The following is a 16,474-nucleotide window of genomic DNA, read 5'->3' on the forward strand; positions in this document are numbered from 1 at the left end:
CACAGGATGTGGGCACTACTGGTCAGGCCAGCATTTATTGCCCTTGAACTAAGTGGCTTGGTAAGCCACTTAAGATCACATTGCTGTTAGGCCACTTAAGACCACATTGCTGCATATCTGGAATCACACGTAGGCCAGGCCTGGCCAGGTAGAGATCTCTTAGCTTCACAGGTGTGACATTGGAGGCCTTAGCCAGAGGTGTTGACAGGAGGTGACAGCATGTAGTGGTGGGCTGGTGGGTGTCATGTGACACTCAAGGCAATTTCTTAGAAAGGAATTGGAGCAGGCAAGCAGGGTGGCCAACCCTCAGAGGCTGGCGCTGAGGACTTGGTATTTGTGCTGCAAGAAGTTCAATGACCTCATGTGGGTGGTCAAGGTCAGGGAATACATTTTCAAAGGACATCTCTGACCCATCCAAAACTAACATCTCATGCTGCTTAATGCACCACACTCATCACTTATTGAAACATACATAGAAAATAGAAGCAAGAGTAGGCCATTCGGCCCTTCAAGTCTGCTCTACCATTCATTATGATCATGGCTGATCATCAAATTCAATACCCTGATCCTGCCTTCCCCCCATAATCCCTTAACCCTTTAGTCCCAAGAGCTGTAACTAATTCCTTCTTGAAATCACACAACTACTTCCTGTGGTGATGAATTCCACAGCTTCACCACTCTTATCACCTCAGTCCTAAAAGGATTACGCCTTATTCTCAAACTATAACCCCTAGTTCTGGACTACCATTGGGAACATTCTTTCTGAATCTACCCTGTTACTCAGGGTAGAATTATATTTTAGGAGCAAGCCTTTCTCTTTCCCCAGCCAATACCTCTTTTTGTTGGCGCACGCTTGCTACTGCCAGCTGTTCCAATCACAGCTTGCTCTGGTGCTGATAGGCTCACTCATGCGCCTATCAGCAACAGACACAGGAGAGGACCGGCCTGTGATTGGAAGAGCAGTTTCTTTCAGAATCTTCCACTCGACTTACCGGTATTTTGGAAACTGCCTCTGGGGGTCACACTGGGGCTGGGAGGGGTGTCAGCTGTGTAAGCCATCTCCAGTCATGGGCTGTATGTTGGACCAGGCTGGTCTAAATCACATTACTCGATGGTCTTTTAAATAACACAGTGGGATGGGTAGTGGTTGGGAGGGCAGGTGGACTCACTTGTAACATTAAGATAAAATCAAAATACTGTGGATACTGGAATCTGGACAAAAACAGAAAATGCTGGAAAATCTCAGCAGGTCTGTCAACATCTGTGGAGAGAGAATAGAGTCATCCAGACTCGAAATGTTGGCTCTATTCTCTCTCCACAGATGTTGTCAGACCTGCTGAGATTTTCCAGCATTTTCTGCTTTTGTCCCACTTGTAACATGTTCTTTGGTGAGTGACAAGTTTGGAATTCTGTGTCAGATCAGCCAAAATGGCAGTTTGACCTCGATGTGATGATTTGGGCAGGATCTGGTGCAGAGATGTGAGAATACCATTCCCAGCATGGGTGCAGTATGAACCATGCCTGAAGAAGCTGGAAGCTCTGCGCATCCCACTTAGAGGAACCTCCGACACATATAATGATGGCCACAGCAGAGCTACCGAGCCTAATGTTTTAACCAGTGTTTTTCTGCGGCGGATCTCAGCTTACCCCTGCCATTTCAACAAGACTGCTCCCCCCACCCCCTCCCCACTACCATCAACAAAACGAAAGAGATTGTCATCGGCTTCAGGAAGCGTGGTGGAGAACGTGCCCTTGTCTACGTCAATGGGGGTGATGTAGAAATGGTCGAAAGCTTCAAGTTTTTAGGTGTCCGGATCACCAACAACCTGTCCTGGTCCCTCCATGCCGACACTGTAGTTAAGAAAGGCCACCAATACCTCTACTTTTTCAGAAGACTAAGAAAATTTGGTATGTCCACTACGACTCTAACCAACTTTTACAGATGCACCATAGAAAACATCCTTTCTGGTTGTATCACAGCTTGGTCTGGCTCGTGCTCTGCCTAAGACCGCAAGAAACTACAAAAGGTTGTACATGCAAACCAGCCTCCCATCCATTGACTCTGTCTACACTTCTCACTGCCTTGGCAAAGCAGCCAGCATAATTAAGGACCCCACGCACCCCGAACATTTTCTCCTCCACCTTCTTCCGTCGGGAAAAAGATAGAAAAGTCTGAGGTCACGTACCAACCAACTCAAGAACAGCTTCTTCCCTGCTGCCATCAGACTTTTAAATGGACTTACCTTGCATTAAGTTGATCTTTCTCTACACGCTAGCTATGACTGTAACACTACATTCCGCACTCTCTCCTTTCCTTCTCTATGTACGGTATGCTTTGTCTGTATAGTGCGCAAGAAACAATACTTCTCACTGTATATTAATACGTGTGACAGTAATAAATCAAATCAAATCAAGTCAAAAAATCCATGTTAGGCTTACTCCAAATTTCAATTAAAATGTTGCTGTAATGATTTCACGATTAAATGCAGGAGGTTCTGCCACTTCAAGAATACTGTCACTTGCATTCCGCCCAGCACTAAATCCCACTTAGCTCATACTCTATTCCTTCAATCTCCAGTGCATTAAGCTTGGGTTAAGCTTCTCAGCGCTCCCAAATTTATAAGCTCTTCCAGTCCCACTTTTTCAATACAGTCTGCATCTCTCTATCATCAGTGGTAGAGAATTCAGGGATCTGTCCTGCAATTGCCCACAACCCATTTGTCTTTCTACATTTACAGCAGCATGGTGGCACAGTGGTTAGCACTACTGCCTCACAGCGCCAGGGACCCGGGTTCGATTCCGGTCTCGGGTGACTGTCTGTGTGAAGTTTGCACATTGTCCCCGTGTCTGTGTGGGTTTCCTCCAGTTTCCTGCCACATTCCAAAAATATGCAGGGTTAGGTAGATTGGCCATGCTGACTTGTCCCTTTGTGTCCCAAGATGTGTAGGTTCTGGGAATTAGCTTGGGTAAATATGTGGGATTATGGGGATAGGGCCCGAGTAAAATACTCTGTCAGAGAGTCAGTACAGATTCGATGGGCCGAATGGCCTCCTTCTGCACTGTAGGGATTCTATGATTCTAATACTCCCCCCCTGCTCAGTGGTCTTTTGACCATTTCCCCTATTATCTTTCTTAATTCTTGTCGAGCTTGTCCCCTTCAGCTGTGAAGCACCTTAGAACAATTTTCTTCATTAAAGGTGCTATTCTTAAGCAGCTTGTTGTTTCTATGGATGTACAGCCAGACTCAGAATCATAGAACTCAACAGTGCAGAAGGTGGCTACTTGTCTCATCGAGTCTGCACCGACTCTCTAACAGAGTATTTTACCCAGGTTCTCTCCCCCCGCCCTACCCCATAACCCCACACACTTACCATGGCTAATCCATCTAACCTTGGAACAGTAAGGGGCAATTTAGCATGGCCAATCCATCTAACCTGCACACCTTTGGAGTGTGGGAGGAAACTAGATCACCCATAAAAAACCCACACAGACATGGGGAGAACGTGCAGACTCCGCACAGACAGTGACCCAAACTGGGAATCGAACCCGGGTCCCTGGCGCTGTGAGGCAGCACTGCTAACCACTGTGCTACTGTGCCGCCGAATCATCAAGGTCCCAAGGAATTTGGGTAAATACATATCAAATGGAAAATTGGATTTGGGGTGAAATTACCACTTATTTGTAGTTAGTCAGGGACTAAATGCTATTCCTGGCTCCTAATTAAAAGGTACAACCTCTACAAGCTGTTTACAATTTTCCATTAAATGCCCCAGTGCTAAACAAAGGTCAGAAATGAACTGGAGACTAACACTGCCTACTCACACAAGCAGGCTTATTTTTGCAAATGTATTAATATGTTGGCACAGACAGAGTCATAGAGTCATAGAGATATACAGCATAGAAACAGGCCCTTCAGCCCAACTCGTCCATGCTGATTAGGTTTCCTAAACTAAACTAGTCCCATTTGCCTGCATTTGGCCCATATCCCTCTAAACTTTTCCTATCCATGTACCTGTCCAAATGTCTTTTAAATGTTGTAATTGTACCTGCCTCTACCACCTCCTCTGCCAGCTCATTCCATACACGCACCACCCTCTGTGTGAAAAGGTTGCCCCTCAGGTCCCTTTGAAATCTTTCCCCTCTCACCTTAAACCAATGCCCTCTAGTTTTGGACTCCCCTACCCTGGAAAAGACCCTGGTTATTCACCTTATCCATGCCCCTCATGATTTTATAAACCTCTATAAAGTCACGCCTCATCCTCCTGTGCTCCAGGGAAAAAAGTCCCAGCCTATCCAGCCTCTCATAATTCAAACCTTCCAGTCCCGACAATATCGTAAATCTTTTTTTCACCCTTTCCAGTTTAATAACATCCCTCCTATAGCAGGGCGACCAGAATTGTGGCCTTACCAATGTTTTGTACAGTTGTAACATAATGTCCCAACTCCTGTACTCAATGCTTGACCAATGAAGGCAAGTGTGCCAAAAGCCTTCTTCACCACCCTGTCTACCTGTGACGCCACTTTCAAGGAACTATGTACCTGCACTCATAGGTTTCTTTCTGTTCGACAACACTCCCCAGGCCCCTACCATTAACTCTGCAAGTCCTGCCCTGTTTTGTCTTACCAAAATGCAACATCTCGCATTTATCTGAATTAAACTCCTTTTGCCATTCCTCGGCTCACTGGCCCAATTGATCAAGATCCCATTGTAGTCTTAGATAACCTTCTTCACTGTCCACTACACCACCAATTTTGGTGTCATCTGCAAACTTACTAACCATGCTATATTCTCACCCAAGTCGTTTATATAACTGAGGCTGCTCATACTGTACTGCTCATATAGATGTTTGTTACTGAGAGTGACACCAGTCTAACTATCTTTCATCGAAGTTCACCAGCATTACCCTCACTGAATCCCCCAACAACAACATCCCAAGTGTTACCATTTGATCAGAAATATAACTGGACCAGCCATATAAATACTGTGACTATAGGGGCAGGGCAGAGACTGGGAATTCTGTGGTGAGTAACTCATCTTGTGACACTTCCACAAGTCAGGAATGTTCTGGAACACTCTCCGCTTGCCTAGACGAGTCCGGCTCCAACAATGCACAAGAAGCTCAGCACGAAGTAGCCCGCTCGATCAGCTCCTCATCCACCACCTCAAACATTCATTGTCCCCATTGCTGGCGCACAGCAGAGTGCATCATCTACAGGACTCACAGCAGCGAATCGCCAAGCCTCCTTCATAGAAATCATAGAAACCCTACAGTGCAGAAAGAGGCCATCTGGCCCATCGAGTCTGCATCGACCACAATCCCACCCAGGCCCTACCCCCATATCCCTACACATTTACCCGCTAATCCCTCTAACCTACGCATCTCAGGACACAAAGGGGCAATTTTAGCATGGCCAATCAACCTAACCCGCACATCTTTGGACTGTGGGAGGAAACCGGAGCACCCGGAGGAAACCCACGCAGACACGAGGAGAATGTGCAAACTCCACACAGACAGTGACCCAAGCCGGGAATCGAACCCAGGTCCCTGGCGCTGTGAGGCAGCAGTGCTAACCACTGTGCTACCGTGCCGCTGTCCTTGGACAGCACCTGCCAAACGCACCAGCTCCATTACCTAGAGGAACAAGGACAACAGACAAACAAGGAAAGGAAATAAGAGAGAAACAAACCAGCAAAGAAAAATGAAACGTAACGAGGGCAGAGGTTATAATCTAAAGTTGCTGAATTCAATGTTGAGTCCAGAACGCTGTAAATTGAAAGATAAGGTTCTATATCTCGAACTTGAGCTTTATTGGTACACTGTAGCAGGCCGAGGACAGAAAGACCAGAGTGGGAGCAATGTGGGTAATTAATGAGTCAGGTGATTGGAAGACTGGGGGGTCACGATTATGGACTGAATGGAAGTGTTCCACAAAGTGGTCACCCAGTCTGCATCTGGTCTTCCAAATGTAGAGAAATGAATGGTAAGCAGTGGAGGTAATATACTCAGTTGAAAGAAATACAAATAAGTCATTGTTTTATCTGGAAGGTATATTTGTGGCTATAGACATTGAGGAGGGAGGATGTAGAAGGATAGGCTATGCATCTTCTGTGCTTGCATGCATTGGTGCCGTAGGAAAGGGCGGGGATGTTGGAGATGACTGAGGAGTGGACTTGTGTGTCACAGAGGGAACAGTCCTTTTGGAATGATCAAAACAGTGGGTAGGGGAGGATGTATTTGTTGGTGGCTTCACACTGGAGGTGACCCGCTGAATATGGAGATGGCGGGGGTGGAAGGTGAGGACAGGGGAAACTCTACTGTTGTCCTGGGAAGAAGGGGAAGAGGTGAGAGCAGAAGTTCAGGGAATAGAATGGACACAGTTAAGGACCTATTGACCACTTGGGGGAAAGATTCCTCAGTTGAGGAGGGAGAAATATCAGAGACACTGTTGTGAAAGGTTGCATTGTCTTAACAGATGTAACGGAGATGGAGGCCGGGATCTTATTACCGTCCACGTTGGCGGGACTTTCCCATCCCACTGCAGTGAACGGAGATTTGGCTGGCCGCCAAATTCTCCGACTTTGCTGCAGCGGGAGCATGGCGTGAATGGAGGGACTGGGTTTGAGGAAATGTAGCTAAGCTAGCAGTGGAGTCAATGGGTTTATAGCTTACAAGGACTATAGGAACAGGAAGAGGCCCTTCAACCCCTTGATCCTGTCCTACCTCTCAACGTGAATCATGTCCGACTTGAAAATGTATGATTGAATCTTGGATATGTTTTCTTTTTTACTTTCAGATGCTCAGAATTCATGTGAAAACAGCTGTGGACAAAAATTGGTTAACTGTTCCTGTCATGTGACTTGCAAATCACTGGAAACGTGTTGCCCAGATTACAGGGAATTCTGTCTCCGGATATCTCCTCAATCGGGAACGTTAATGGGAGGAGAAGATTTTGTCATCCTTGATGCAACATTTAAAATTGAAGACACGATAATTTGCAAGTGAGTCTCTAATGTAGTCAGCAAGTATTAAGAACTATCTCCCTGTAATAAAACAACAATGTGTTTAACTTTGAATATGTTACAGAATTATTGCCAATTTTTCTATTAATCCATTTCAATATACATTTAAAAATTTGATGTTCCCATGATAAAAAGGTTTGATCAGAGGCTTTTTAAAGTTTATTTATTGGTGTCACATGTAGGCTTACATTAACACTGCAATGAAGTAACCGTGAAAATCCCCTAGTCGCCACACTCCGGCGACTGTTCGGGTACACTGAGGGAGAATTTAGCCTGGCCAATGCACCGAACCAGCACGTCTTTCGGACTGTGGGAGGAAACTGGAGAACCTGGAGGAAACCCACGCAGACATGGGGAGGACATGCAGACTCCGCACAGTCAGTGACCCAAGTCGGGAATCAAACCTGGGTCCCTGGCGCTGTGAGGCAGCAGTGCTAACCACTGTGTAAGGTGTACAAATCGGATGTACTGCCTGAATTAATCTCCCCAATCTCTTCATCAGGGCAGATTTTCAATTCATTGCATGGAAAGATAGAAAGATAGAAACTAGGAGCAGGAGAAGGCCATTTGGCCCTTCGAGCCGGCTCCACAGTTCAATATGATCATGGCTGATCATCGATCTCAATGCTATATTCCTGCTTTCTCCCCATTCCCCTTGATGCCATTAAAATCTTACGAATTACCCATCTCTTTCTTGAATATATTCAGTGACCTGGCTTCTGTGGTAGTGAATTCCACAGGTTCACTACCCCCTGAGTGAAGAAATATTTCCTCATCTCAGCCCTAAATGGTTTATCCCATGTCCCCTGGTTCTAGATTGCCCAAACAGGGAAAACATCCTCCCTGCATTTAGTCTGTCCAGCCTTATTATAACTTTATACCTTTCAATCAGATCTCCTCTAAATCCTTCTAAATTCCAGTGAATACAAGCCCAGTTGAACCAATCTGTTATAAGACAATCCTGCTAACCCCAGTATCAACCTAGTGAATCTCCGCTGCTGCACCCCCTCTATGGCAGGTATATCCTTTCTTACGGAGACCAAAACTGCGCACAATACTCCAGGTGTGGTTTCACCAAAGCCCTGTATTGAGGAGGTACCTGGAGACAGAATTCCCTGTAATCTGGGCAACACATTTAAACTCATAAGAGACCTGTCCTTCTGAATTGAAATCCTCTTGCAGTGAAGGCTAACATACCACTTGCCTTCCTCATTGCTTGCTGCACACGCTTCTCCAAATTGAATGAGCAATCCGCATTAATTTACTCAATCCCTTTTCACTTTGTCTTTCAACGTGAAATGGATCTTGCTGATCTGCCGACCATTTGAGAATCTGTTCAATTTTCATTCCCACTGTTACAATTCACCATTTATTCTTTCAGGCTAACTCAGTTCCCATTCCTTTCCTATCCATTTCCAAAAGGCATTGTTGCAAAAATGCTCTTTGGTTATTCCACACAGAATAACCCATTTCACAGTGATGTATAGTAGCTGTGGCTTTTCATTGACATGGAACCCAGGCTACAGCTTGGTAATGAAATTAGAATCATAAAATCCCTGCAGTGCAGAAGGAGGCAATTTGGCTAATCAAGCCTGCACCAACAACAATGCCACCCAGGCCCTATTCCTGTAACCCCACATAATTACTCTGCTAATCCCCTGATACTAGGGTCAATTTACCATGGCCAATCAACATAACCTGCACATCTTTTCACTGTGGGAGGAAACCGGAGCACCCAAAGGAAATCCAGACGGACACAGGGAGAATGTGCAAACTCCACACAGGCAGTTACCCGAGGCTGGAATTGAACCTGGGTCCCTGGCACTGTGAGGCAGCAGTGCTAATCACTGAACCATCCCTTGGCTGCTATGAGTTTAAAGAGGCACAGTTAGTTCAACTGGTGGAGATTACTTTACACCGCTTCATTCCCTTATCGATTGCAGTATGACTGCTACTGTTGCAAAGCAGAAGGTTTGCTTTCCACTTAGCTGCTTTGACTTTCGGAAGCTTTTAAACACCATTTTCAATCTTCTGCAATGCCATCCAACCTTTGCATATTTATAAGGCCATTGCCTGCCTGTTGTAAAGGTATTACTTGCCCTCTCAAAGGGGAAATTAGGACACAGGTACAACATAAACCCCAGTCCACACTTTCCATTCACAACAGGATTTGGGAGGGCATTAAATTCAGGATGTAAGCTTTGTTTATGCCAGTTTTCTCACCTGACAGATGAAGGCTATGACTCAAGGTGGAGTATGGTTCAACAGCCATGTCAACCCTCGGGTACCTCATGTTAAGTCCCTTTTCCATGTGTGATAGTGAGGGATAGCAAGTTATTGAACTAATGAGGGACAACACAGCCAGTCCCATCCTGTCTTCATCAATGTCGACATGCAATCAGAAGCAGGAACTCTGTGTTTAACTTTTCCTCCATTGAGGCCAGTTGAGGCCTATGCTGCCATCTTGGCTGAGGTCAGTCTTTCCTGTACGATGAACCCTGGGACATTGCCAGACAGTTCAATAGTATCCCTGGCTAGCTCCTTCCTTTCTGAGTCCTTCAAAGACATCCTCCAGATTGAGCTTTCAATGCACTATTATAATTGAGTGGCCCAGACAATACACTGCATTGTTAGAGCATCAGAATCATAACCTCTAAATGGGGCCACTTCCAGATACTTTTAATAAAAGAAAGACTTGCATTTTTATAGCACCTTTCACCCATAGGATGTCCCAAAGTACCTTACGGCCAATTAAATACTTTGGAAGTGTGGTCACTGTTGTCATATAGGAAATATTACAACCAATTTACTCACTGTAAACCCCCACAAACAGCACTGTGATAATGACCTGATAATCTGCTTCTGGCGGTTTTGATTGAGGGATGAATGTTGGCCAATACACCAGGGATAACTCCCCTGCTCTTCTTCAATATACTGGCATACGATCCATCATATCTATTGCTTTGGGGAGGTCATGGCCTAGTGGTATTATCGGTAGATTATTAATCCAGAAATATAGCTAATGTTCTGAGGACCCGGGTTCGAATCCTGCCACAGCAGATGGTGGAATTTGAATTCAATTTAAAAAATCTGGAATTAAGAATCTACCATGAAACCATAGTTGATCGTCAACTTTGGTTCACTAATGCCAAAGGGATTCTTCTGTCCTTACCTGGTCGGGCCTACATGCGATTCCAAGGCAATGTGGTTGACTCTCAACTGCCCTCCGAAATGGCCTAGCAAGCCACGCAGTTTAAGGGCAAATAGGGATGGGCTATAAATGCTGGCCCAGTCAGCGATACTCATGTCCCATGAATGAATAAATTTAAACATGGGCAGGAAGGCCTTAGTTTAACATTCCAACTGAAAGGTGGACACTTGACAGTGCAGCCTGCCTTCAGTACTGCACTGGAGTTTCAGCCTTGTTTGTTTTCAAAGTCTTGGACTGGGAACTTACAACCTCCGGACATTATAGGTGACCATGGCCGGAATTTTACCCCCCTGCCTGCCATGGGAATCGGAGTGGGCGTGGGGCGGACAATGGGAAGGTCTGTTGATCTTGGGCGGGATTTTACGGTTTGGGGACAAGCGAGGTTGTAAAGTCCAGCCCGATATGACCAACAGAGCCACGTCTGAACTCAGTATAAAACTGACAAGCTGTCTCAAGTGCAAACATTAGTGCAAGCTTCTTGTTTAATCTTTGTGAAGATAATGGTTACCATCTGTACCCCCTGCCTTTGTGTGATGATATGTGTTCTTCAGAGTCAAAGATAATGGGTGGGATTTTACAGCTGTGCTCGTCCCAAAACCGTAAAAGCCCGCCCGAGGTCAACGGACCTTTCCATGGTCCGCCCCTCGCTGGCGGGACGGTAAAAGTCCAGCCAATGAGTTTGTCCTTCATTGATGTATGCTTCAATTGAATAAAGCACAGATCCTATCCCATTTCAGGTTCAAGTCAGACATTCTTACCAATGGTTACGTCGATAAAGACAGGAGGGCACACTGTATCTCACCATTGCTGTATGAAAACGGCAGGGTACCATTTCAGTTGTCAACAGATAATGGGATGACCTACAGTCGCCTTGGGACGTGGGTGTCAGGTAAATAAATTTATAATCTTTGGCTAAATCTTTTAAAAATTCTGTCATGGGATGTGTGCAAGGCCAGCATTTGTTACCCATTCCTAATTGCCCTTGAGAAGGTAAACTTCGTAAACTGCCAGAGTTCATTTGTAGGTATACCTACAGTGCAGTTAGAAAGTCTCAAGAGATTATTTCTTGAATCATAACAGTTTGGGAACCATTCAAATAAATGAACTTGGGGAAATTGGGTTTAAGTTGTTTGGGAGCACAGAAGGGAGGCAGATGTTTTTCAATTCTGCTACCCAAATACCTCAATAAGCAGTGGTGAACAGAATAAATCTTGGGAGCCAAGTTAAGCTGATGAGGGCCCACTGACCTGAGAAACATGCTGCCCGTAGTGGCAAGCCTCTGTTTTTGTTCCTCCATGGAACATCATCAAATCTGGGATTCAGCTTCCTTCATGTTCCTTTGCTGTCGATTGAAAGAAAGCAAAGGAACATTATGAGGAAGAGTGGACTATCATTTCATCCAGAGAGCCAGTGGAAGGCTGGCATTAGCTGCAGAAGCTATTTCTTTAACGAAACAACTGGTTCCCTAGTTAGTTGCCCTGTCCTGGTCTGTGGGGATGAATTTGTTCTCCACTCAGTAACTGCCCATCGGGACATAACTGGCTGGATTTTGCCAAGATCATCGGGACCCTAATGTTGGGCTCAATTCCGGATTAAGAACCTGGAAACAGATGTAATGGGATGTCAGTTGTGATCTCCCAGGAAGCAGGCAATTAAGAAGTTGCCTCCCGGAGCCCATCCGATTAAGGATGGAGGGAGGCCAGGGAACCATTAGGCCCAATGACAGGCTCTGTGAGGATGTCCTGCTGGCAGTGCTGTGTGGACAGCACACGGCGCTGCCAATGTAGGTAGGAGAACACGTAGGTGCCTCAATCTGGAGGGAGAATTCAGCCCAAACTGTAGAGATCTATGAATGCAAGAAACCACAAAGGGTTGTGAATGTAGCCCAGTCCATCACGCAAACCAGCCTCCCATTCATTGACTCTGTCTACACTTCCCGCTGCCTCGGAAAAACAGCCAGCGTAATCAAAGACCCCAAGCACCCCGGACATACTCTCTTCCACCTTCTCCTGTCAGGAAAAAGATACAAAAGTCTGAGGTCACATACCGACCGACTCAAGAACAATTTCTTCCCTGCTACCATCAGACTTTTGAATGGACTCACCTTATATTAAGCTGATCTTTCTCTACACCCTATCTATGACTGTAATACTACATTCTGCACCCTCTCCTTTCCTTCTCCCCTATGTACTCTATGAATGGTATGTTTTGTCTATACAGCGTGCAAGAAACAATATTTTTTACTGTATCCCAATATCTGTGACAATAATAAATCAAATCAAATCAAATCAAAAAATCAAATCAAATGCAGATTTAAATGTCGCCCCCCCTTCAAGCTGCAGTGTGTTCCAATATTCTTGGAAGTGACACTTGAGAAAAATATTTTTAGAGATAGTGGGCCTTGGCAAGATGTCAGCAAGATGTATTGGCTGGAATCTTACCTCCATTCAATCTGACAAGATTTTCTGGTCCCACAGCAGGGAGCAGAGATTTATCTGGATGCCAAATCCATAGAATCCCTGCAGTGTAGAAGGAGGCCATTCGGCCCATCATGTCTGTACTGACCACAATCCTACTCAGCCCCTATCCCCATGACCCCATGTATTTACCCCAGCTAATCCCCCTGACTAAGTGGCAATTTAGCATGGCCAATCAACCTAACCTGCACATCTTTGGACTGTGGGAGGAAACCGGAACACCCGGAGGAAACCCATACAGACACGAGGAGAATGTGCAAACTCCACACAGACAGTGACCCAAGCTGGGAATCGAACCCAGGTCCCTGGTGCTGTGGAGCAGCAGTGCCAACCACTGTGCCACCATGTTGTCCTCTGTCCTCACTGCAGCAGGAGTGGGACGTGAATGGCTGGTAAGATTGCGTCCATTGTACCAAATGGAAGCCTCTTACCCTGGAGGTCAGAGTTCTTGATACTGCACCCAAACACCATGAAAACCCCAGGCAGCTAAAATCAAGGCTAGACTCTAAATCTGGCAACATGAATTATGTCAGCCAAATATGATGCCATTTTATTCAGCAAACTCCTTGAGCTCCTGGCCCTTCTCCACTCATTTGAAAGCACCTAAATGTGATGGATTTCCACTTGGTGATGGTAATCAATGCTTGGGCATTGATTCTCTGAGACAGTGATGGAGTGTGTGTGAGTGAAGCCGTAAAGAGTTTAATGATCCTTGACTTACCTCTGCTACTTGTAAATAAATAAACCTGTTGGACTTTAACCTGGTGTTGTGAGACTTCTTACAGTGCCCACCCCAGTCCAACGCCGGCATCTCCACATCACCCCTGCTACTTGGTAGTGATGCAGCTTTCAAGAAGGTTGCCACAGGTGGCCATGAGCAGAACTAGGTCGGCAGCTCACTTCAGTGACAACTTCATCCAAGAGTTGAATCTAATTATTTGGCACCAGCTGAATAATATGGTCAGTGATATTTGAACATATGGATCACACTGACTGACTGTTTATTTATTCTTTCATGGGGTGTGGGCCCTTGCTAGGCCTTTTCACAGGGTAGCTAAGAGACAACAGTGTTGCTGTGGGTCTGGAGTCACATATGGGCCAGAGAAAGTAAGGACAAAAGATTGCCTTTCCCAAAGGACATGACTGAACTGGATGGGATTTTGCGACAATTGATGATAGTTTCACGCTCCCCATGACTGATGCTAGCTTTCAATTCCAGGAGCAGGATTTTCCAGCTGCTCTCGCCCCATAACTGGAAAATCCTGCCCGAGGTCAACAGACCTTTCCACGCTACGATGCCCAAGGCGGGCGGAACAGGAAAATTCACCTCCAGATATTTAACATTTGAATTAAAATCCCTCCAGTTATTGTGGAGAGATTTGAACCTACACCCCTAGCACATTAGCCTGGGCTGCTGGATTATGAGCCTGTGGTGAACCATTGTTGGTTCCCACCAGGTAGTGCTGAGCCATGGTCTGGCCAGTACTATGAGTCTGTAGATATGTTACTGTTGGGGTTAGGGTTGGGCTGTTCTACCTGTTAATATAGTCCTATGGTACACCCCAGTTGGCTCCGCCTCCTGGGAGAGGTATAAAGGTCACTGCTCTGCCTGGTGACCCTTTAGTCTGGGATTGTATATTGTGTATAGTAGCTCTGTTATTGTTGGCAATAAAAGCCTTTATTTCCCAGGTACATCCTGCCTCCCGTGTGATTTATCGCGCATCAATTTTATTGCCAACAAGTATATTCTTTTTTTGAAAAAAAACCGAAAGAAAACATGGAGCAAATGTTTAAACCCGAACGGCTTACGTTGGACCCACGTGCGGCGGGAGCATCGAACACTTTCGACCACTGGTTGAAGTGTTTCCAAGATTACCTCGACGCCTCCACAGAGGTCACCGACGACGCCGACAGACTCCGGGTCCTCCATGCGAGGGTAAGCGACGCTGTATACTTAGCGATCCGTGAGGCCCCCGACTACAAAGGGGCCCTCGAGCTTCTCAAAAAGCGATACAACAAACCACCGAATGAGATCCATGCTCGACACCTTCTAGCCACTCGACGGCGGCAGCCCGGCGAAACGACGGAACAGTACGCGTGCGAGCTTCAGCAGCTAGCCAGAGCCTGCAATTGCAAGTCAGTGTCGGCAGCCCAGTACATGAGCGACTTAGTGCGAGATGCGTTCGTGGCGGGAATCGGCTCGTCGTACATCCGCCTTCGGCTGTTGGAGCAAGGTAACCTCGATCTCACTAAAACCATAGAGTTAGCTGACGCTCTAGAAACGGCCTCCAAAAGTCTGGAGATGTACCCCGACGACCGCGTGGAGACAGTGTGGCAGGGGCAGCCGCAGACTCCACTTTATTCAGCGGGACCGAAAAACTGCGCGATTGCGTTTCCAGCCTCGGACCTCCAGGTGGCCCGCGGTGTTACTTCTGTGGGGGGGGTGAAACACGCTCGGCAGCGATGTCCAGCTAAAGCGGTGTTGTGCTCCGCCTGCGGCAAGAAGGGGCATTATTCCAAAGTATGCCGGTCCAAACCTCCATCCAAAAACAGCAGTGCGGCGTGTGACTCCCCGGAGCCGGCCTCCTTGTCTTCTGCGTCTTCAAGGTCTTCTACCACGTGCGATTCCAGGACGTCGCCATTCCGAACGACGGAGTCGCAAGACACGTGCGACCTATGGGGGCAGCCATTTTGGTCGGCACCGACCGCGAATGACCAGCAGGGGTCGTCATCAACCATCTCAGCTGCCTGCAGTTGCACCCACGAACCAACGGTGGCGTCGATCATCCTGGACCAGGCCAAGCCTCACAGACTCGACAAGTCCATGATGGACAGACAGGTAAACAGACGCCAGATTTATTGTTTGTTTGACAGCGGGAGCACGGAGAGCTTCATTCACCCTGACACCGTGAAGCGGTGTGGTCTCCAGATTCGGACTGTCAAGCAGACAATTTCGATGGCGTCAAGGTCCCGGTCTGTGTCTGTGCTAGGGAGCTGCGTGGTCAATCTGACGGTGCAGGGCACGGTTTACGAGAACTTCAGACTCCTTGTGTTACCGCACCTTTGCGCGCCGAAACTCCTAGGACTGGATTTTATGGTCCACCTGAAGAGTGTAACCCTGCAGTACGATGGGCCACTCCCTCCGCTTTCAGTGGGAGACCCGCAGCCTCTAAATTGCCCAACGCGCTCCACATGTAGTCTCTCAACGCTTAGGATTACCACACCCTCCCTATTCCAGAATCTCATGCCAGGCTGCAAGCCCATCGCAGCAAAGAGCAGGTGTTACAGCGCTGAGGATCGGATCTTCATTCGATCTGAAATTCAGTGGCTCCTCAAGGAAGGGATCAACCAACCTAGCGCTAGTCCTTGGAGAGCGCAAGTCGTGGTGGTTAAGAATGGGAACAAACCCTGGATGGTCATAGACTATAGTCAGACCATTAACAGATACACGCAGCTGGATGCGTATCCCCTCCCGCGCATATCTGACATGGTCAACCAGATTGCGCAGTACCGGGTGTTCTCCACCATCGACTTAAAATCTGCTTATCACCAGCTCCCCATTCGCCCAGAAGACCAACAATACACGGCCTTTGAGGCGGATGGTCGCCTGTACCATTTTTTAAGGGTTCCTTTTGGTGTCACGAATGGGGTCTCGGTCTTCCAGCGTGCTATGGACCGAATGGTGGACCAGAACGGGCTGCGGGCTACCTTCCCGTACCTGGATAACGTCACCATCTGCGGCCATGACCAGCAGGACCACGATGC

At 46.9% G+C, this 16,474-nt stretch overlaps 1 protein-coding gene across 7 annotated transcripts in view; it reads left to right on the forward strand.

Moving 5' to 3' along the window:
* susd2 (sushi domain containing 2) overlaps positions 1 to 16,474 on the forward strand; it is a 170,892-nt gene that overhangs the window by 34,755 nt on the left and 119,663 nt on the right. For all 7 annotated transcript variants that reach the window (XM_078226974.1, XM_078226972.1, XM_078226973.1 and 4 more), the window contains 2 exons: positions 6,796 to 7,000; positions 10,970 to 11,121. In XM_078226974.1, coding sequence (XP_078083100.1) covers positions 6,796 to 7,000; positions 10,970 to 11,121 — 357 coding nt within the window. The remainder of the gene's footprint in view (positions 1 to 6,795; positions 7,001 to 10,969; positions 11,122 to 16,474) is intronic.

This window comes from Mustelus asterias, chromosome 13, assembly GCF_964213995.1.
Source record: "Mustelus asterias chromosome 13, sMusAst1.hap1.1, whole genome shotgun sequence".
NCBI classification, from domain to species: domain Eukaryota; kingdom Metazoa; phylum Chordata; class Chondrichthyes; order Carcharhiniformes; family Triakidae; genus Mustelus; species Mustelus asterias.